The 23,169-nt window shown below is 34.4% G+C and overlaps 1 protein-coding gene across 1 annotated transcript in view; it reads left to right on the top strand.

Annotated features, from left to right (window-relative positions):
- sntg1 (syntrophin, gamma 1) overlaps positions 1-22,074 on the top strand; it is a 140,272-nt gene extending 118,198 nt beyond the window's left edge. The window contains exons 15-20 of the mRNA XM_087310142.1: positions 7,802-7,873; positions 9,493-9,645; positions 13,182-13,274; positions 17,058-17,168; positions 20,272-21,663; positions 21,831-22,074. Of these exons, the coding sequence (XP_087166268.1) occupies positions 7,802-7,873; positions 9,493-9,645; positions 13,182-13,274; positions 17,058-17,168; positions 20,272-20,454 (612 nt within the window). The 3' untranslated portion in view covers positions 20,455-21,663; positions 21,831-22,074. The remainder of the gene's footprint in view (positions 1-7,801; positions 7,874-9,492; positions 9,646-13,181; positions 13,275-17,057; positions 17,169-20,271; positions 21,664-21,830) is intronic.
- Positions 22,075-23,169: the final 1,095 nt, after the last annotated feature.

Here is a 23,169-nt window from a genome sequence, read left to right as displayed (position 1 = left end):
ATTGTCATTTTTACGTAAAATGAGTGGCATAAAATGGTCTTAAAATGACAATATCGATAATCACAATATTTTTGGGTGCAATATATTGTAAAACAAAAAGTGGATATTGTGACAGGCCTAATTACAATTATTATGAAAACTGATTAAAATGCATTCATAAGTAAATAATCAAAATATTAATAATCAAAATCAGCATGAAAACCAAAAACATAAAATATAAATAAAGTAGTTAAAATAGTTTGGAAAAAATAGTCCGAATAGTGTTTAGAATCAGATAAATTATGATATATTCAAATGTCTGACAATAATTTTTAATTTTTAAAATTGAGGATAAAAAAAACAAAACAGAAGCCAATTCATATTTACTAGTGAAAGTTGCATAACATTTCATTAAAACATTGTTCTTTATGGTCAGTGAAAAAGGTATATGAGTGTTTATTGTGCAAACTAAAATAAAAATAATACAAATATTGAAATTATTATGAAACCTGATAAAAAATGTTTATAAATAGTCAAAATAGTAATAAACAAAATATTAAACAAAAACTAAAATATATTAATATAGTGAAAATAGAAACAATTGTCAAAATAACTTTTAGAATAAAATAAATAATGATATTTCAAATAATAGTTAATAAAAATATTCAATTTAAAATCACCTGATAAATAATGCAAATGTAAAGATCAAAATGTATAACATTTCATTAAAATTAATTTAATTTACATAATATTTAATAATATATATATAATTATAATAAAAAATATGTTTATGTTTTTTTTATATCTTTATTGTTTATGTTTATTTACGTATTTAATAGTAATATAGTAATAACAAATGACAGTAATAATTAAAATATGAAAGCTGAAAAAAATCTAAGTTAAAAGTAGTCAAAACAATTATAAATGCTAAAACAGTATATTTAAATAAGACCAAAATAATATTTAGAGTAATATAAATAATAATAATTATATATATATATATATATATATATATATATATATATATATATATATATATATATATATATATATATATATATAAAGTAATTCATATTATATTCAGAATATTCATTTTAGGTCATAGGTTATTTTTTTAAACCAATGCTTTTCCCCTCGAACCGTTAGCATCCCCATTATTTGCTTGAGTTATTATCGACTTTATGAAATCCATTAATCCGTTCAGGCGTCTGCAGGCTAAATCACCCAACCCGATGCTCCAACACCTCCATTCAATAAAGCCTAATCTCCCTGCGCAATCAGCAATTAACTCCAACACCTCCGCCATAATTCTGTGAAATAATTTGCACTGAATCATGCATGATAATCCGGAAAGACTCTCATTAAAGGTAATGTGTAGATGACACTGATAACTCTCTGGCTCCCCCTGTGTTTGCTGTCAGATGGAATAGTTGAAGCACTTAAAGCAGACACATCCTACTCTCCTACTTATACATACTAAGAGTATGTTTTTATGTGAAGAAAAAGTACATACTTTTAAGTGTGTAACAAAAAAGTGTGCAAGCTTTAGGACAAACCTCATCCTCATAAACTGACCATTATGTTGCTTAGTTATGTGTCTTGTCAATAATCTCGACACATACACATTTATGTATCATATCATCATAAATGCATCCATTAACTGTTCGGAATCATCGTGGTTCAGTCTAGAACAGGGGTTGGGAACCTTTCTTCAGCAAAGATCCATTTCTGCTTTTTTTTTTTTTAGCTGAATCATTTTTTTAAAGAGTCATTGATATAAATATGCATCTACTATATATATATATATATATATATATATATATATATATATATATATATATATATATATATATATATATATATATATATATAGTTAAAGTCAGAATTATTAGCGCCCCTGTTTATTTTTTCCCTAATTTGTTGTTTAACGGAGAGCAGATTTTTTCAACACATTTCTAAGCATAATAGTTTTAATAACTCATCTCTAATCACTGATTTATTTTATCTTTGCCATGATGACAGTAAATAATATTTTCAAGACACTTCTATACAGCTTAAAGAGACATTTAAAGACTTAACTAGGTTAATTAGGTTAACTAGGCAGGTTAGGGTAATTAGGCAAGTTATTGTATAACAGTGGTTTGTTCTGAAGACTATCGAAAAAAAATATATACTGCAGCTTAAAAGGGATAATAATATTGACCTTAAATTGGTGTTTAAAAAATTCTCCAGGAGAATACTGACATACTGAATACATAAATACTCAGACATACTGTAAAAATGTCCTTGCTCTATTAAACATCATTTGGGAAATATTTAAATAATAATAATAACTCAAAGGGGGACTTCAAGTGTGTGTGTTTGTAGTCCCATATTGTAGTCATTAGTGCCCCCCACTAGTGACAATATACAGCCATATCACTCTGCTACTACTAGCATGAATGGTTCATGTGTAATACATTCTATGTTGAAGACATTAGAACTAATATATATGGAGTTTGCATGTTCTCCTCATGTTGGCATGGGTTTCCCCCAGGTGCTCCGGTTTTCCCCTCAGTCCAAAGACATGCGGTACAGGTGAATTGAGTAAACTAAATTGTCCGTAGTGTGTGTGTGTAAATGAATGTGTATGGATGTTTCCCAGTGATGGGTTATAGCTGAAAGGGCGTCTGCTGCATAAAACATATGCTGGATAAGTTGGCGGTTCATTCCGCTGTGGTGACCCCTGATTAATAAATGTATTAAGCTGAAAATAAAAGAAATTAATAAAAATGCAATTGAAGTCAGAATTATTAGCCCCCCTTGAATTGTTTTTTTTTTCTTTTTTAAATATTTCCCAAAGTATGTTTAATAGACCAAGGAAATTTTCACAGTATGTCTGATAATATTTTTTCTTCTTGAGAAAGTCTTATTTGTTTTATTTCAGCCAGAATAAAAGCAGTTTTTAATTTTTTTATCACCATTTTAGGGACAAAATTATTATCCCCTTTAAGCTATATTTGTTTTCGATAGTCTTCAGAACAAACCACTGTTATACAATAACTTGCCTAATTACCCTAACCTGCCTAGTTAACCTAATTAACCTAGTTAAGCCTTTAAATGTCACTTTAAGCGTCTTAAAAAATATCTAGTCAAATATTATTTACTCTCATCATGGCAAAGATAAAATAAATCAGTTATTGGAAATGAGTTATTAAAATTATTATGTTTAGAAATGTGTTGAAGAAAATAACATGGGGGGGTCATAATTCTGACTGTATAAATATATTGCTATAAATAATACAGGTTTAAGCTAAACCTTTATTTATGTCCATGCATAACTCAAAAATAAAAAAAGTCCATGAATGAGGAAAGGACAATGTATAGAATTTTTTTCTTTTCGTCATCGTCACTCGTGAAGGTTGTTTGAATTTACATTCACAAGGTTACCTCGTCAAAGAGACACATGTGACTCTCGAGCCATAGGTTTCCTACTGCTGGTCTAGAAGTTGTGTCTCTTCTTCTCCATCATTGTCTGACTTTGGTTTGAACATGCAAGTAAAACCCCGCTGATCTGACACCAACCAACCTGCTCCTAGCTTGGATCGAACTGGCTACCTTCCGCATGGGAGTCAGTTGCTCTAACAAGGAGGCTAAAGACCATGATATCTAGCGTCTATCACTAGAGCACCTTTAGAGGTCAGAGAAGTGAGCTTACACTAACTGGCTTCCGCTACGCAAGACTTTAACTTTAGCTGTGTGAAAGTCATTTGGGCGACGCAGTGGTGTAATAGTTAGTGCTGTCGTCTCACAGCAAGAAGGTCGCTGGTTTGAGCCCCGGCTAGATCAGTTGGCGTTTCTGTGAGGAGTTTGCATGTTCTCCCCGCGTTCGTGTGGGTTTCCACTGGGTGCTCCGGTTTCCCTAACAGTCCAAATCATGCGGTACAGGTGAATTGGGTAGGCTAAATTGTTCGTAGTGTATGAGTGTGTATGGATGTTTCTCAGAGATGGGTTGCAGCTGAAAGGGCCTCTGCTGCGTAAAACAAATGCTGGATAAGTTGGCGGTTCATTCCGCTGTGGCGACTCCAGATTAATAAAGGAACTAAGCCAAAAAGAAAATGAATGAAAGTCATTTGTTTTGTTCAGGAGTGTCAGAATAGTATTTAAAGGCTCCTCCCTTTTATGGAAAGCAGCAGCTCATTTGCATTTAAAGAGACACACCTAAAAAATGGTGTGTTTTTGCTCACATCCAATGATGGCTGATAATCTGTAAGGGGTTTTGAGCTGAAACTTCACAGACACATTATGGCGATGCGGAAAATTTATTTGACATCTTATAAAAAGTTGCGTTGCATTTCCTCTTCACAGATAATGTGTAGATGACACTGATAACTCTCGGGCTCCCCCCTGTGTTTGCTGTCAGATGGATCAGTCCTGGTGGAGCAGTTTGTTGGCTTGTTGATTGTTTTCCATTAAATGATCCTATAGACATCAAAGAGCTTCATCCAATCTGCTATTAATTGTAATTTGATGGCGAAGTAGGCGGAAGATCAAAAGTTTGGATGCGGAAAGCTATTACAGGATGCGCAGATGCTGAATTGCGCTGGAGGGGATTTACGACGCTCAGCAGTTTGTCCAAAAAAGCTCTCTCAGGTTACTTCAGTCTCGTTCTGATGATCGACACTCACGGCAATAAACACTTGACATGATGCCTTTGAGGAAGCAGCGAGCACAAAGCTGGATTTCAAAGCGTTTCGGACTTGAAAAGTGTTCAGGTGCACACAGTTCTGATTTGGTTATAAGCTGCTGATGAAAAGAGATGTTTTATGTGTTTATTGGTTCCTACATGGGCTGTGAAAACAGTTTGTAATTGGATGTTTCTCTGAGTAACACACAGGACTGCAAGCAGGAGAAAAACTAAATTATTTTATGTATTTAATACTTTATATAAAAAGCTGTTTGGGTGAAAGACGCTTCTCATATGGAGAATGAAGTCTGAAGAAATGGTTCTGTGGGTCTCGTCTATCAAATCTGATCTTTACTTTGTATTTTCTATTGGATTCAGATCAGGTGATTGGCTGGGCCATTCTACAGCTTGATTTTCTTTCTCTGAAAGCATTTAAGAGTTTCCTTGGCTGTGTTTTGGATCGAAGAGGAAAGGCAGACGGTTGCTGAATAACTGCTGAGAGATTTCAGTTCCTGTCTGGGCTTTCTCTGCCTTTCTACACCTCCCTTTCTTCATGTGTTCAATTGTATTTACCTGTTCATTCACTCATTTATTTATTTTCATCCACTTTTCCGGGGCTGGGTCGCGGGGGCAGTAGTCTTAGGAGAGAACCCCTTAGGAGAGAACCCCAGACTTCCTCCAGCTTCTCTGAGGGGATCCTGAGCATTTCCAGGCCAGCCAAGAGACATAGGCTGCGTCTGAAACCGCCTACTACTCAGTAGGGACTGCATTTTAATGTAAACGTACTACTCAGCCATTAGAAAAGTACGCTCTATACAGTATGAATGTAAAAAAGTATGAATGGAATTCGGATGTACTACATCCGCCATTTTGTCATGGTCACATGACCAACCTGCGTCAGTTGCGTCGCTTCTTTCCCATTCATGAATTCTCTTGTGGGGCATCATGGGATAGCGCAGCGTGCATGAGATGCGCACTTCAGAATCTCGCCGGAAGTAGTAAGTCATCCGGGTTCTATGAATTCGGACATACTACTCGACTCACATACTGATTTTGGCATACTGTATAGTATGGAAGTATCCAGTTTCAGACGCAGACATAGACTCTCTAGTGTGTCCTGGGTCTTCCCCGAGGCCTCCTCCCGGTGAGACATGGCTGAAACACCTCCCTATTGTTGTAAAAAAATAAATGAGTGAAAAGAAGAGAGAACCCAGTCCAGGAGACTCGAAACAAGCAGAACTCCTGGTTAATCTGCAGTCATACAGCGTCTTTAAGATGTCCATGTGTCTGCAAGAGCCTACTAGAGGTCCGCAGTCTGCAAGTTCTTTCACAAGTCTGTCACAAGTCTCACACAAGTCTGATTTATACAAAGATTTCATGTCTATATTGTGTTCTTAGGAGGAGGGGATATGGCTAAACAAAGCATGCAAATTAAGAGTTGTGGTCGGCATGGTAAACTGCTTTTTCAGGTCTAATCTCATCATTTTCTAAAGACAGAAACCGCCTGACCATTTGATCGAAAAGAGAAAACAATAGACACAGCCATGCTGTGAAACTGATAATTGCATCACTTTGGCCTAGCCTGTAATCAGCAAGGCAAAGGTTAAATGACCCTCCTAGCTGGCATGTCAATGAAATGATATAATTAAAAACCAAAGATTATAACTTTTCAGTTATACGTAGATTATTGTTCATTTGGAATTAGATGATAGAAATTTATATTTCCACACTATGTAGTTGTCCAGGAGGCATCCAAAACAGATGTCCAAGCTCCTCACCCGGGAGGGTGACAGAGCTCCTCACCCTATCTATAAGGGTGCGCCCTGCCACCCTGTAAAGGAAACTCATTTCGGCTGCTTGTATCCGAGATCTTGTCTTTTCAGTCATGATCCAAAGCTCATGGCATAGGTGAGAGTAGGAACGTAGAATGACTGGTAAATTGAAAGCTTTGTCTTTCGGCTCAGCTCCTTTTTTGCCACAATGGACCGGTACATCGACCACATTACTGCTGTATGTATAATAAGCCATACTTGAACAAAAACTCAAGATACTTGAACTCCTCCACCTGGGGAAAGGACTGTCCTTCAACCTGGAAATGTCAAACCACCTTTTTCGGGTGGAGCACCATGGCCTCAGACTTGCAGGTGCTGATTCTCATCCAAAGCTGTGTTACAATCGGCAGCACACCGCCTCAGTGCATGCTGAAGGTCCATTTTCAATAAAGCCAACAGAGCAGCCTTTGTAAACTAGTTAGTTTAGTTTTGTTATTCATGAATTTCTTTACTTGTTACAAAAATGGGAACGTGTTTAATACTTGTTTCCTGCGCTGTAGATATTTATTAAAATTTATATATATATATATATATATATATATATATATATATATATATATATATATATATATATATATATATATATATATATATATAATTGTTTAATTTCTGTCATTAAAAACAACCTTTCTGCAATTATTTCTTTTATTGATCACTGTGGGCACCTAAATTGAGGTCTCTGTAGTTTAAGTTTAAGCATAAAATCATACAGATTAAGGATTAAGGTATTTTAATTTTTGTGAAGGTAAAAATAATATATTTGGAAATAACATATTTATATATGGTTTTTACAGTATAAAAATCCTTACATCTATAGAGAGTGCTTGTTGTGTGTGTGCTTCTGTGAGTGAGTGTGTGTTTGTCTAGGAGTTCTTGTACTGTATGTCTTGAGTGTGTGCTTATATGTGCATGTTTGAACATCTATTACTGTGTGTGTGTGTGTGTGTGTGTGTGTGTGCGTGTGCGTGTGCGTGTGTCTGGTGTTTACTGGAGCTGTCAGTTTTAGACTGTATTCTGAAATCTGAGCAGTGACAGTGAGTATCTTCTTCATCTCCTCCTCCTCCTCCTGCTAATCTTCTTCTCCTCTGGCCTGTGGCTGCAGAAGCTCAGCGTGAGTCAGTCTCTCATGCTCAGGATCTCTGGGGTTTTTCCTCAGCGAGCGGGATGTTGTTTACTCGGTGTAGTGTTTGAGTGATGCCTGTAGGGCCCAGCGAGAGCAAGTGACCCACAGCTGAATAACACACACACACGCACGCACGCATGCACAAACACACACACACACACACACACACACACACACTCACTCTCTCTATGACTCTTCCAGGTCACCACATGGGACTGGACTCGAGCTGAGAAGAGCTTCACTGTCTACGAGATCATGTTCAAGATACTGAAGGTACGAGCTCGAGTTCTTCAGGCTTCTCACATCTAGAAACAAATATATATAAAAATATATATATATATATATATATATATATATATATAAATATTATTCTGTAGATTGGTCACCTTTCAGGCACTTATTATTTATATTTTTTTGTATAAATATTGTATTATTTTTTGATATTGGTTTATAATTGCGTTGGTTTTGCATTACATTATTATAAGGGTTTTTTACTACATTAAATTGTTATTTTCAGCTCTATATTATTTATTTATTTACATTTTTTTATATTATATCTATTTTTATTTTATTTAAATGAGCCAATCTTTTATATTTTCAGGTTATGAAGTTTTATTTCTATTTTATTTTATTATCCAGTTTTTTTCAGGTCTATATTATTTTATTTTATTTTGTTTTATTTTGTTTAATTTAATTTAATTATTTATTTATTTATTAATTTTAATTTTCCAGTTATTTTTAGGTAAATTTAATTTTATTTATTTATTTATATTTATTTTATTAACCAGTTATGTTTAGGTATATATTTTTTTTTTGTTTTATTTAATTAATTTATTAATTAATTAATTTATTTACTTAGTTAGTTAGTTAGTTAATTTTTTTATTTTTATATTTATATTTATTATCCAGTTATTTTCAGGTCTATTTTATTTATTTATTATTTATTTATTTATATTTGTATTTATTTTATTTTATTATCCAGTTACTTTCAGGTTTATTTTATTTATTTAATTATTTATTTATTTATATTTGTATTTATTTATTTTATTTTCCATTTATTTTCAGGTCTATTTTATTTATTTATTTATTTATTTATTATTTATATTTATTTTTATTAAATTTTTTATCCAGTTATTTTCAGGTTTATTTTATTAAATTTATTTATTTATTTATTTATTTTATTTATTTATTTTTTATTTACATGGGCTTTTAATTTCAGTTAGCCAGCCACATGGCACTTTTAAGATCTGATTTCATAAAAAAAAAAACATCTTCACGGCCTGGCTGAGATACGATATAAAGTGGAAATATGGAAAAATGTCAAATCAGACCAAACAAGAAGCACTGCATTAAATTATATTTTTCGGTGTCATGTCTTTAAAATATAGAAATTAATTTTACCCCAGTGTTTTCAATGGAGTTTCTGCGTTTGCTCACTCACTTGAAAATCATTTGATGACATAATGAAAAACTATTAACGGAACTATTAAAGTTTACTTTTGTATAAAAAATATCATTACACTTAATGAAATTTTAGAAACTGTCATCTATAAATTGTGGTAGAGTATCATAGGCAATATTTTTTGCTCAGAAAAAAAAATCTAATTTAAATAGTTTTTCAATATGTCATGAAATTGATTCTTGCTCAATGCTTGAGGATGATAAACACGAGGAAATCTATATAACATATATGTGATTTATTTAATCAAACTATTGTTACAGTAAAGGACATGTTAGAATCTGTCTTGTATATATTGTGTGTGATTAATCTTTATTATTATTTTGCTCAGAAAAAAAAAATCCAATTAAACAGAACACAGTACAGTACAGAAACAAATCCAAAGCTATTGTTGATCTTCATTATTATTCCTTGTGTGCATGTGCGTGTGCAGGACAGTGAGCTGCTGGACAAGCGTAAGCACTGCTTCAGTGTTCAGACAGACTCTGGAGAGGACATCTTCTTCAGTGTGGAGCTAGAGTGTGAGCTGCTCCTCTGGGAGAAAGCCTTTCAGATGGCCACCTTCTTCGAAGTAGAGCGAATACAGGTCAAGCCTCGCATAAACATGCAGAAACAACCAGTTTTTACACAGTTTTTTTGATCCAGAAATGTTTCAAATGTCACTTACACCACAGAACATGATTTTACAACATATTTAATATTGTGTATGTTTATATATATATATATATATATATATATATATATATATATATATATATATATATATATATATACATACATACATACACATACACAATATTAAATATGTTGTAAAATCATGTTCTGTGGTGGAAGTGACATTAGAAACATTTCTGGATCAAAAAAACTGTGTATCTGTTAAAAAAAATAAAATAAATATATATATATATATATATATATATATATATATATATATATATATATATATATATATATATATATATATATATATTTTATTTTATTTTTATTTTTTTTAAGATAATTAACAGAGAAAGGACTTTTTTTCTCAGTATTTCCTCTGAAGAAACTTATTTCCTATTTCTTATTTCTTTTAAATAAGATTAATAGGGCATTATTTATTCATTCATTTTCTTTTCAGCTTAGTCCCTTATTAATCTGGGGTCGCCACAGCGGAATGAACCGCCAAATTATCCAGCATATGTTTTACTCAACGGATGCTCTTCCAGCTGCAACCCATCACTGGGAAACATTCATACACTCTAATTCACACACATACACTATGGTCAATTTAGCTTACCTAATTCACCTGTACCACATGTTTTTGGATTGTGGGGGAAACCGGAGCATCTGTAAGAAACCCATGCGAACACGGGAAGAACATGCAAACTCCACACAGAAACGCCAACTGACCAAGCCGAGGCTCGAACCAATCCATTTTATTTTCAGGTTATCAGATTTTATTTCTATTTTATTTTATTATCCAGTTATTTTCAGGTCTTTATTATTTTGTTTTGTTTTTGGTTTTGTTTAATTAATTGTTTTTCTTTAATTTTTTTCTTTATTTATTAATTAATTTTATTTAATTAATTATTATTATTATTTTTTTTTTTTTTTTTATATATGCACACACAGACTTTTAATTTCAGTCAGCCAGTCACATGGCTTCCAGTGAACTGTCATCCCATACAAAATCGCTACGTTTAAGATCCGATTTCATTAAAAATGGAATGACGGAATGAACCGCCAACTTATCCAGCATATCCACCTTACAGCTGCAACCCATCTCTGGGAAACATCCTTACACAATCATTTACACTCATACACTACGGACAATTTAGCCTACCCTATTCACCTAGACAGCATGTCCCCGGACTGTGGGGGAAACCGGAGCACCTGGAGGAAACCCACGCGAACACAGGGAGAACATGCAAACTCCACACAAAAACGCCAACTGACCCAGCTGAGACTCGAACCAGTGACCTTCTTGCTGTGAGGCGACAGCACTACCTACTGCGCCACGGCGTCGCCCAGGGCATTATTTATTTCATTAATATATATTTTGATTAACATCATTATTTTCAGTAATATGGTCAACACAATCAATAAAAGCGCAGCATATCTTATACGAGTGTTTTCCTGAATAAGCATGCGTTTCAATCAGAAACCGATGGGAGTGAAATGAAATGAGGGAAAATCAGCGCCGATCTCTGTCTTTTTGGCACGGTGAACAAACACAGCAGATCTGAGATCAGATTGTGGCGAATAAAAGTGCACCTGCCAGACTCAGTGTTGGCCGGCATCTGAACAACACAAACTCTGAGCGATTGAGGCCGTGCCAAAGACAGATTAAATGTGATTTGTTATGCAGTACTTGAAGGAAACACATTGTTCACAAACGCGCTATCAAAACACTTTTGTTTGGACACATTAGTATAATCTAATTCTGGGTTTAACCTGCTTGTTTTTCCATCTACAGGCTCTTTTTTATGCATCAGCTGAATGCTTTTCTGTCAAAACTGATTTTTTATTTTTATTACTTTTGATTTTGTGAAGGTCACTTAAAAAAAAAAAAAAATCTACAGTGCTTTTTGAATGTTTTTCTGTCTGCACTTTGTTGGTTTGCCCTTGTTTTCTATGGATGAAACTGATGTGCGTTCAGTTTTTATTTAAAAATGTAAATATACAGTATTGATTTCCTAAGTTCTGTTTTATATAGCAAGGACATTTTCAGTTTTTTCTAATATATATATATATATATATAACTAAAAAATAGCTTTCATTTGAAATTCTACAGAAAAAACGGCCACTTTATTAGGCACGCCTTACCTGTACCGGGTTGGAGCCATTTTTGCCTTCAGAACTGCCTTAATCCTTGGTGGCATTGATTCAACAAGCTACTGGAAATATTCCTCAGAGATTTTGCCCCGAATTGACATAATAGCATCACGTAGTTGCAGCAGATTTGTCGGCTGCACATCCATGGAGAGGGGTCTGGCTGCAGACTCTGTGCAGTGCAATCTAGGCTGCATCTGATGCTTTTTAATGCGCTCACCTAACCCTAACCCTACCCGTCACAGTGACGTCACTAACTCCATTGTGTCTGACATTGCATCGCTGAGTGATGCAATCTCAGCTTGCATCATAAAGGCTGCATCCAGATACTATTGCATCCATGATGCAAATCTCCCGTTCCACCACATCCCAAAGGTGCTCTATTGGGTTGAGAGCTGAGACTGTGGAGGCCGTTTGAGTACAGTGAACTCATTGTCATGTTCAAGAAACCAGTCTGAGATGATTTACGCTTTATGACATGGTGCGTTATCCTGCTGGAAGCAGCCATCAGAAGATGAGCACACTGTGGTCATAAAGGGATGGACATGGTCAGCAACAATACTCAGGTAGGCTGTGGTGTTGGCACGATGCTCAATTGGTACTAATGGGCCCAAAGTGTGCCAAGAAAATATCCTCCACACCATTACACCACCACCACCAGCCTGAACTGTTGATACAAGACAGGATGGATCCATGCGGATCCATAGTGCGTACTGTATGAGTATGAGTGAGTGTGTATGGATGTTTCCCGGAGATGGGTTGCAGCTGGAAGGGCATCCGCTGCCTAAAACATATACTGGACAATTTGGCGGTTCATTCCGGTGTGGCAACCCCAGATTAAGCTGAAAAGAATGATGAATAGAATAGAATAGAATAGAATAGAATAGAAATAGAAATGTTACATTTTGGGAACAATATGGTTGGTCAAATTTCATGTATTGTTTAATAATATTGCATGATTTGCAAGCATTTATATTTAAAGACTTGTAATACCGAAGCAAATAAATATTACAGAATATTGCATATTTTAGTAAGCCCACAGCATTAGCAATGTTCCACAACCGTTTCACATTGCTGGAAAACAAGGGTGGCACAAATAAAATCACTGCCAATTTGTCACCACTAAACCAAACTAATGCGGCAAAAACCTGACCGCGCCTCGTGCCAGAAAACCGCTTCTGTTTATTTTCCTCCCTAAATAATTACGTCCGACACTTACCATCCTAATTAAACATTTAAGAGATGGAGGAGATGTTTGTGTGCCAGTTTTCCTCGTGCCTAATTCACAATGCCAACTATCTCCTGTTTCAGTGTAAAACATACGCTTGTATTGTGGACAGTCATCTCATGGGACTCACCATAGACTTCAGCATGGGCTTCGTGTGCTTCGACGCCGCGTCAAAGGTATGACACGAAAGACAACGTTTTAATTAAATGTGAGGAGACGTAGATTTTCCTGAATTTTCCATTAGCTGCTCTGTTGCTATGCGCTATTTGTGTCAGACCAGAAATTTATAGAAACGTGCTAAAGACAACACTTCAATCTGCCAACTATGTGTTAGATAAACATGTATAAACATTTGCTTAACATTTGATTAATTGGTCACATTTTGCTTTAAGGTTTCATTAGTTACACTTTATAATAAGATTCATTAGTTAATGTATTTACTAACATGAACTAATTCTGAACAATGCCTGTACAGCATTTATTAATCATAGTTCATCATTTACTAATGCATTATTATCATTAGTTAATGCACTTTGAGTTAGTGATGAACAACTGTTTTTTCATTAACTAACACAAACAAATACTGTAATAAATGTGTTGTTCATGTTAGTAAATACAATAACTTACATTAACTAATAACACCTTATTGTAAAATGTTACTGTATTTGCTTACGTGAGCTAATGAATGAGCAATACTTGTTCAGCATTTATTAATTAGTATTAGTTAAAGTAACACTCCACCTTTAAAAAATAAAAAATAAACTGTTCGGAAACACTTTTAGCGTAGCTTAGCATAGATCATTGAATCGGATTAGACCATTAGCATCTCGTTCAAAAGAGTCAATGTCAATTTTTATTTATATAGCACTATTTAACACAGCCAGAGTTGACCAATGTGCTGCACAGTACAAATCAAAACAGAGAAAAAAGCAAATATATATATATATATATATATATATATATATATATATATATATATATATATATATATATATATATATATATAATTAAAGCTAAAACAGACAATTTTCACTAATAAAATGGCAAATGCCAAAGAGGTTTCAGCCTAGATTTAAAAACAGACAGGGATGACACCGATCTGATACAGAGGGGCAGAGCATTCCACAACCTAGGACCAGCTACGAAGGCACGGTCACCTCTGCATTTCAGCCTCGACTTAAGGATGCATAACAGTCTCTGGTTAGATGACCGAATAGACCGACCAGGGGTGCTTTCCCATAACCATCGTTAGCCAACTAAGGTTGCAAGTTCCGTCGTTACCAACATAGTTTGTTGATTTGCCGTTTCCCAAATTTGTCGCTCCAACGAACATTCACAAACTGCATCGCAAACTTGAGCTCTCGCAACTACAGCTCTGGAGCTGTAGTTTGAAACATGGTTCCTGGCTGTGTTCTAATCCCACTTATCCCCCCTATGCCCTATTAATTTAGAACATTCTAACATTCAAAGTTGGAGTTATTAAAAATAAAAATGCATTAAGGTGATCTCTCTTAGGTGTAATTTGCTTTCTTTCTATTTTTACAGTTCAGGTTTAGCGATCTTCATGTTTACAGTTGTGTTCCCTTCGCAGTGCACTTTGAAAACATTGATGTCATTTTGAACACAGCCTCATGGCGAAAGCTATTGGTGACCTATTATTTAAAAGCGGAATTTACATTACATCTCCAAAGCTTGTGAAAACAAAAAGCATACATTAATTCTTTTAATTTATAGTGGGTTATTTATTAAGTATCTGTACTGTATATGACATGGGCCTGCTGGTTACTTTCTGCTGTGGTATACAAGTGTCAAATTGTAAAAGTAGACACTTAAAAATAAATAAATAAACAGTATACTACTTAATAATAACAATAGTAATAATCATCATAATTATTAATATTATTATTAAAGTATGCATTTTTCATTTCTAATTAATGATAAAAATTTAATTTAATTTCGTAATAAATCGCCTCATTATTTATTTATTTAATTATATTATTTATATGAGATTAAAATATGTGTTTGTAAAGGAAACACAGGCCCTAAATGTGCGATTTACATATATTTCAGTTAATATGCGAGTGCATGTTTTTACCAAATCTATTATTAAATTTTATTTTAAATGCATGTTTGTTTAAAACAATATAATTTGCATGAAGAAATGATAGGGTTCTTCTCTAAAGAAGTTGTAACTCCACCGCATTTAGAGCATCCTTTTGGGTGTTTTACGTTATTACTAACGTGATTCAAGCGATGGATCTGCGACAGAGAAACTACGGGTTTTAAGAAACACTAGTTACTACATCGTTCTTTTCCCAAACGATGCATCATGCTATGATAGTTCAGCTGCGTGATTGTTTGTGAAACGCACTTCAGGCTCAATTAACATGTCTGCCAGATAAGAAGGTGCCAGGCCATTTAGAGATTTAAACCAAGAGAAGCATTTTAAAAGTGACTCGATAGTGCACAGGCAGCTAGTGCAAAGAGCGGACGACTGGTGTAATGTGGTCATGTTTCTTGGTACCTGTTAAAAGCCTTTTAGCAGCATTTTGAACTAAGTGTAACCTGGATAAGGTTATCTGACTAATCCCAAAGTATGATGAGTTACAATAGTCCAATCTAGTGGTAATAAAAGCATAGATTATTTTTTCAAAATCTTTTCTAGATAAAATAGATTTGAAAGTTTTTAAAAGTCGAAGCTGAAAGAAGCAGGATTTGACCATTGCATTTATCTGTTCGTTAAAGCTCAAGCCATCATCCAGAAAAACACCCAGGGCTTTATAGAAAAACTAAATTTTTCTAGATTGACCATTGGGGCTCTGGAAGAGTTTGACAGGCCGAACAAAATCATTTCGCTCTTACTCTCATTAAAATCTAGAAAGTTCAAGGACAACCAGTCTTTCACATCCGACAAACACAGCATAAGGGTCTCTAGCCCACTTGAACTTGGTTTTAAAGGCAGGTAGATTTTGGGTGTCATCAGCATAACAGTGAAAAGACAAACCATGTAAAAATTGTACAAAGTGTTTTGATAATTCGGTCCCACTTTATATTAAGTGGCCTTAACTAATATGTACTTACACAGGATTTAATAGTTTGTTACAATGTACTTATTGTGTAAATACATGTATTTACTCTGTACTTGTGCTTGATTAAATACATTAATATGCATTATAATATAATTAACTTTTGTAATTACATTTGTAAATACACTGTTAACATTCCCTTACACCTTAACCCACCCTTAAACCTACCCATACCACCACACCTGTCCATAAACCAACCTCTATCCCAACTTAAAAGCACCACAAGTGTTCTCAAATACATTATAAACACAGTAAGTACATTGTATTTGTTTTTTTTTATGTAAGTACATAGTAGTTAAGGACACTTAATATAAAGTGGGACCGATGATTTTCCCATCTAAAGCTTTTACTACTCTTCTGTAGCAATATTGTGTACTAAGAATGACTCTCATAATAATCTCATTCTGATGGAATAATCAAGGTATTTATCTGCTGTATCATGGCTGTAGCAGGGTACAATCAAGTCAAGCTGAGTTTATTGTCATTTTGCTACATGAAGTGGAATGAAATGTTGTGTTTCGCAGGACCATGGTGCTGCATTATTAAACATAATCATAAATATAAACACGACACTGGACGTAGGAGCGATTTTTAAAACCTATACATGGGCCCATACGGAATCTGCGTGCATAGATTTCCACAGATTTCCAGCCGATTTTTCACCCTTAATTAATTCTGTTTATTCACTTGAGTAAATGTGTGTAAATCTATATTTATTCAGTTTTAAAATGAATTGCAGTAATATTATTGACTAATATGAAAATATTATACATGTGGAATGCAATTATCTAACTCCACATAGCATTTTATCAGACTTGACTATTTTCAGGCACCTACCTTTATTAATATGCACAATTTAATCCTTCATCATAGGCAGTGCTGTGGAGATATAAGTTCTCTCAGCTTAAAGGATCATCAGATGACGGCAAGAGTAAAATCAAATTCCTGTTCCAGAATCAGGACACAAAACTCATTGAAGCTAAGGTAAGTCCCCATTTTATTTAATTATTATTGGCTTAATAACTTTTAACCCCACATTTTAAACATGAAAATGACGTAAAACTTAAATAAATGCCAATCTTCAATGCTTTAATGATTAATTCTTGGTCTCATTTTAAAGAAGACAGATTCACGTTCAAAGACGTTCACAAAAATGATGCATCTAATAAAACAATAAATATACATTTTAAAATATTACATAAAAGTATATATTTTATAAATCTTTTTTAGCCCATATTTGACAGAAAACCTCAGATAAATATTTGAACCAATTATATTCCAAATTTGAAGTTGATATCTCAAAAAATGAGCTTTGTGTCAAATTTAGTTTGGCCGCAGTAGCATGACCACCAGTTGACATTCATTTTCTATTTCTGTGTATGTTTGAAGAATGTTAACCAAAATTTTGACAATATTTATAAAGTAGGCATCACATTCTAAAGCAGGATGTGCACTTTGGTGGCATTTGCCAGTGAAAACCATATAAACATTTTAAAATGTGGATTGCTTTAGCAAAGGATTCATTTACAAGTCTTTCCTTGTAGTAAATTAATAAATAACTCTTACTCAGTAATATCTATCAAAAGCCTGGGATGGAAACTAGACATTTTAAGCTTTCAAACAACATATTGTCTGTGTTGATTGCTTTATGTTTGAAAAATTAACAGCAAATGGTCGCACAGGTTGAAGGGTAGCGGTAAATGAATATTGATTTCTTACACAAGCTATAAAACCGAAAAACAGTGGTAAAATATGTCTTAGACCTTGAACTTTTGGACCTTTACAGCGATATACAGTATAGTTTGTCATGATTAGATTGGGATTTAATCATAATATAGTTAATTCAACTTAAACATCCTGCTATCGGGATGGCGAAAGCAATATAGTCTCTATGAAAGTCAGATGCTGCTCGTGCATTTTAATGTATATAGCAGCACTATTAAAAAATATGACTTCATAGATTTATGGGTCGTCAGCATGAATATCATGCACTCAATTTGAAGAATGCTAACCACAATTTTGACAATAATTATAAAGTAGGCATCACCTTTTAAAGCAGTATGTGCACCTTGGTGGCATTTGATTTGAATTAAGCCAGTGAAAACCATATAAACATTTTAAAATGTGGATTGCTTTAGCAAAGGATTCATTTACAAGTCTTTCCTTGTAGTAAATTAATAAATAACTCTTACTCAGTAATATCTACCAAAAGCCTGGGATGGAAACTAGACATTTTAAGCTTTCAAACAACATATTGTCTGTGTTGATTGCTTTATGTTTGAAAAATTAACAGCAAATGGTCGCACAGGTTGAAGGGTAGCGGTAAATGAATATTGATTTCTTACACAAGCTATAAAACCAAAAAACAGTGGTAAAATATGTCTTAGATCTTGAACTTTTGGACCTTTACAGCGATATACAGTATAGTTTGTCATGATTAGATTGGGATTTAATCATAATATAGTTAATTAAACTTAAGCATCCTGCTATCGGGACGGCGACAGCAATATAGTCTCTATGAAAGTCAGATGCTGCTCGTGCATTTTAATGTATATAGCAGCACTATTAAAAAATATGACTTCATAGATTTATGGGTCGTCAGCATGAATATTATGCACTCAGTTTGAAGAATGCTAACCACAATTTTGACAATAATTATAAAGTAGGCATCACCTTCTAAAGCAGTATGTGCACCTTGGTGGCATTTGATTTGAATTAAGCCAGTGAAAACCATATAAACATTTTAAAATGTGGATTGCTTTAGCAAAGGATTTATTTACAAGTCTATCCTTGTAGTAAACTAATAAATAACTGTTGCTCAGTAATATCTACCAAAAGCCTGGGATGGAAACTAGACATTTTAAGCTTTCAAACAACATATTGTCTGTGTTGATTGCTTTATGTTTGAAAAATTAACAGCAAATGGTTGCACAGGTTGAAGGGTAGCGGTAAATGAATATTGATTTCTTACACAAGCTATAAAACCGAAAAACAGTGGTAAAATATGTATTAGACCTTGAACTTTTGGACCTTTACAGCGATATACAGTATAGTTTGTTGTGATTAGATTAGGATTTAATCATAATATAGTTAATTAAACTTAAGCATCCTGCTATCGGGACGGCGACAGCAATATAGTCTCTATGAAAGTCAGATGCTGTTCGTGCATTTTAATGTATATAGCACTATTAAACAAAATATGACTTCATAGATTTATGGATCGTCAGCATGAATATCATGCACTCAATTTGAAGAATGCTAACCACAATTTTGACAATAATTATAAAATGGGCATCACCTTCTAAAGCAGTATGTGCACCTTGGTGGCATTTGATTTGAATTTAGCCAGTGAAAACCATATAAACATTTTAAAATGTGGATTGCTTTAGCAAAGGAATTATTTACAAGTCTATCCTTGACTATCCTTGTAGCAAATTAATAAATAACAGTTGCTCAGTAATATCTATCAAAAGCCAGAAATGGAAACTAGACATTTTAAGCTTTCAAACGACATATACTCTGGGATGATTGCTTTATGTTTGAAAAATTAACAGCAAATGGTCGCACAGGTTGAAGGGTGGCGGTAAATTAATATAGATCTCACTAGCTACAAAACCGAAAAACAGTGGTAAAATATGTATTAGACCTTAAACTTTTAGACCTTTACAGTGATATACAGTATAGTTTGTCATGATTAGATTGGGATTTAATCATAATATAGTGAATTAAACTTAAGCATCCTGCTATCGGGACGGCGACAGCAATATAGTCTCTATGAAAGTCAGATGCTGCTCGTGCATTTTAATAGCACTATTAAAAAGTATGACTTCATAGATTTATGGGTCGTCAGCATGAATATCATGCACTCAATTTTTAGGAAACTTTTCAAAACATCACAAAAGAAATGGCTGAAGGGAGCGGATAAAAATAAAGCATGTTTATATGATTCCCTGTTTGATTATTTTCCCCCCTGTAGGCCTTAAGTAAGACTTTCATGCGCTGAGTTTGATTTCATTCCTGCTTGAGGCTGCTGCTCTTTTTTTTTTCTTCCAGAAAACATTATCTTTTTTTTTCTTTTTGATTCCAGGAACTGGAGTTCTCCAATCTCTTTGCAGTTCTCCATTGCATCCATGCGTTTTTTGCCGCCAAAGTGGCTTGTTTGGATCCCATGTTCGTGAGCAGCCGAAACGCAGCCATGGCTCCAGTTGTGTCCGCGACGTCCACTTTAGCAGCGCCGTCGCACATCTCCAAAATCAAATACACAAGCTGACAGACTCCTCTCCTTCCAGACATTCAAAAGGTAGGATGAGAGGAACTAACCCTGACAAACGATTGACATTGTAACAATGAAAACCTCGCTATATATATCCTCGGGATGAGAAACAGACGAAAGCCATTAAGCGAATGAGCTTGGACTTTTGAAGATGCTCCTGGAAGTCTTAGAAGGACTGACTCCTTCACCTTTGATACTGAAATATATCTGTCTGCATTTAGATGATATGAACACTTCTTTGTGCACACCTTTAGAGTATTATTTCATCTGGTTATTGACTGGAATGAACCCTGAAACTGCCATAAATCCCACCATGTTTTCAAGCCTCGCAGATGTTTTCAAAGGTAAAATGTTTAGTTATACAAGTCATCTAAAACATATCAGCCCAGGCGCATTGTAAATACATGCTTCAGCCTAAAATACATTGCTTTGGGTAAGTTTCGTTACATGTTTCAGAGGAAAAATCCACTAGAGGGCGCTGTTTACATTTTTGCGAAATTGAAATGCTACTTAGAGAATGTTGTTGTATGTTTTAGATACACGTCATTCTTGTACACATCCACGAGTAAGCAGGGTTTGTCGTTCAGTTCACTTAGCAAACCACTGACCTAAACCATTGGTGACCAAACTTGTTCCTGGAGGGCCAGTGTCCTGCAGATTTTAGCTCCAACCCTAATCAAACACACCTGAACAAGCTAATCAAGGTCTTACTAGGTATACTTGAAACATCCAGGCAGGTGTGTTGAGGCAAGATGGAGCTAAACCCTGCATGGACACTAGCCCTCCAGGACTAGGATTGGTGATTCTGACCTAAACCCTACCCTAAACTCAATCAATAATGTTTATAAAACACTATAATATAAGGGTAAAGTAAAGTGCGCATCTCTTTTGTGAAACCGCGCTTCACTGGACATGAACCCGAGCGCTCGGAATTACAAGAATTATAAGTACAACATATAAAGTAAACTACTGAGCCAGAAAAGTTGTCCCCATGAATAGGTAAAGCAAACATTTTCAATTACAAATCACAGATGTTGTGTAAGTTGGTATTTATTTGGTGTTGTGCAAAGAACTGCACCAAATGAATCCTTTATTTGTCAATAATATGTGCCTGTGAAAATAATACATACTGCCCCCTAGTGTTTATTTGACCCAATAGCTGCAGTACGTTTTTCATGTATTTATTCATTTTCCTTTGGCTTAGGGGTGGGAAAGCTCGGTCCTGGAGGGCCGGTGACCTGCACAGTTTAGCTCTAACACTAATCAAACACACCTAAGCATGCTAATCAGTGTCTTCAAGATCACTAGAAATCTATAAGTAGGTGTGTTTGATTAGAGTTGGAGCTAAAATGTGCAGGACACCGGCCCTCCAGGACTGAGTTTGCCCACCCCTGGAGTCCCTTATTTATTAGTAGACACAAACTATTCCAGCATGTGTTTTTTACGCAGTGGATGCCCTTCCAGCCGCAACTCAATATTGGAAAACACCTATACACTCTTGCTTTCACACACTCATACTCTATGGCTAAGTTTGTTTACCCAAATCACTTATAGCGCATGTCTTTGGGCTGTGGGGGAAACCGGAGCACTCGGAGGAAACCCACGCCAAGACAGGGAGAACATGCAAACTCCACACAGAAATGGCAACTGGCCCAGCTGGGACTCAAACCAGCGTCCTTCTTACTGTAAGGCGACAGTGCTAACCACTGAGCCATCGTGCCGCCCAGTTCTTTTTTTTTTTGTAGTTTCACAAAGATGTAGGCGGAAGCAAGTATTTTTAATGAGCCTGTGTTGAAGCATGTCTTTACACTGGTGATCAAAAGATTTCATTGTTATTATATTAAGTTTCTTCTGTTCACCAAGGGTAAATTAATGGAATCAACTATGTAGTAAAACTAGTAATTTTGTGATAATATTGCAATTTTACAAATCTGTTTTATGTATTTTAAAATGCAATTTATTCTTGTTATGACCAAACTGAATGCTCTGCATCACTTCTGTCTTCAGTGTCACATGATCCTGCACAAATTATTTGAATATGCTGATTTAATGTTTAGTTATTATTGCTGCTTAGTAATTAATGATAGCTTTATTGTTATTAATGTTAAAAAGAGTTTTTGATTAGATTTTTGATTCAGTTATTCATATTCCTTTGGCTTACTTCCTGATTTATCAGAGGTCATCACAGCAAAATTAACTTCTAAATATTCCGGCATCTGTTTTACAGAGCTGCAACCCAGAACTGGGAAAAAAAATTTATAATTAATTTTTTTTCTTGAATTGTATGAAAATTAACATTTATTTGAAATATAGTTAATTATACTTAAATAAATGTCATAACTAATACCTTAATAATTAAAAAAATATATACAGTTGAAGTCAGAATTATTATCCCCCCCCCCCCCAGAATTATTAGCCCCCATGTTTATTTTTCCCTTATTTCTGTTTAACAGAGAGCAGATTTTTTCAACACATTTCTAAACATAATAGTTTTAATTACTCATCTCTAATAACTCATTTATTTAATCTTTGCCATGATGACAGTAAATAATATTTGACTAGATATTTTTCAAGACACTTCTATACAGCTTAAAGTGACATTTAAAGGCTTAACTGGGTTAATAAGCCTAACTAGGCAGGTTAGGGTAATCAGGCAAGTTATTGTATAACGATGGTTTGTTCTGTAGACAAAAAAAAATGCTTATAGGGGGT

This window comes from Danio rerio, chromosome 24 (genome assembly GCF_052040795.2).
Source record: "Danio rerio strain M-AB ecotype USA chromosome 24, GRCz13ab, whole genome shotgun sequence".
Classification (NCBI taxonomy): Eukaryota; Metazoa; Chordata; class Actinopteri; order Cypriniformes; family Danionidae; genus Danio; species Danio rerio.
This window is presented reverse-complemented; position numbering and strand designations above follow the sequence as displayed.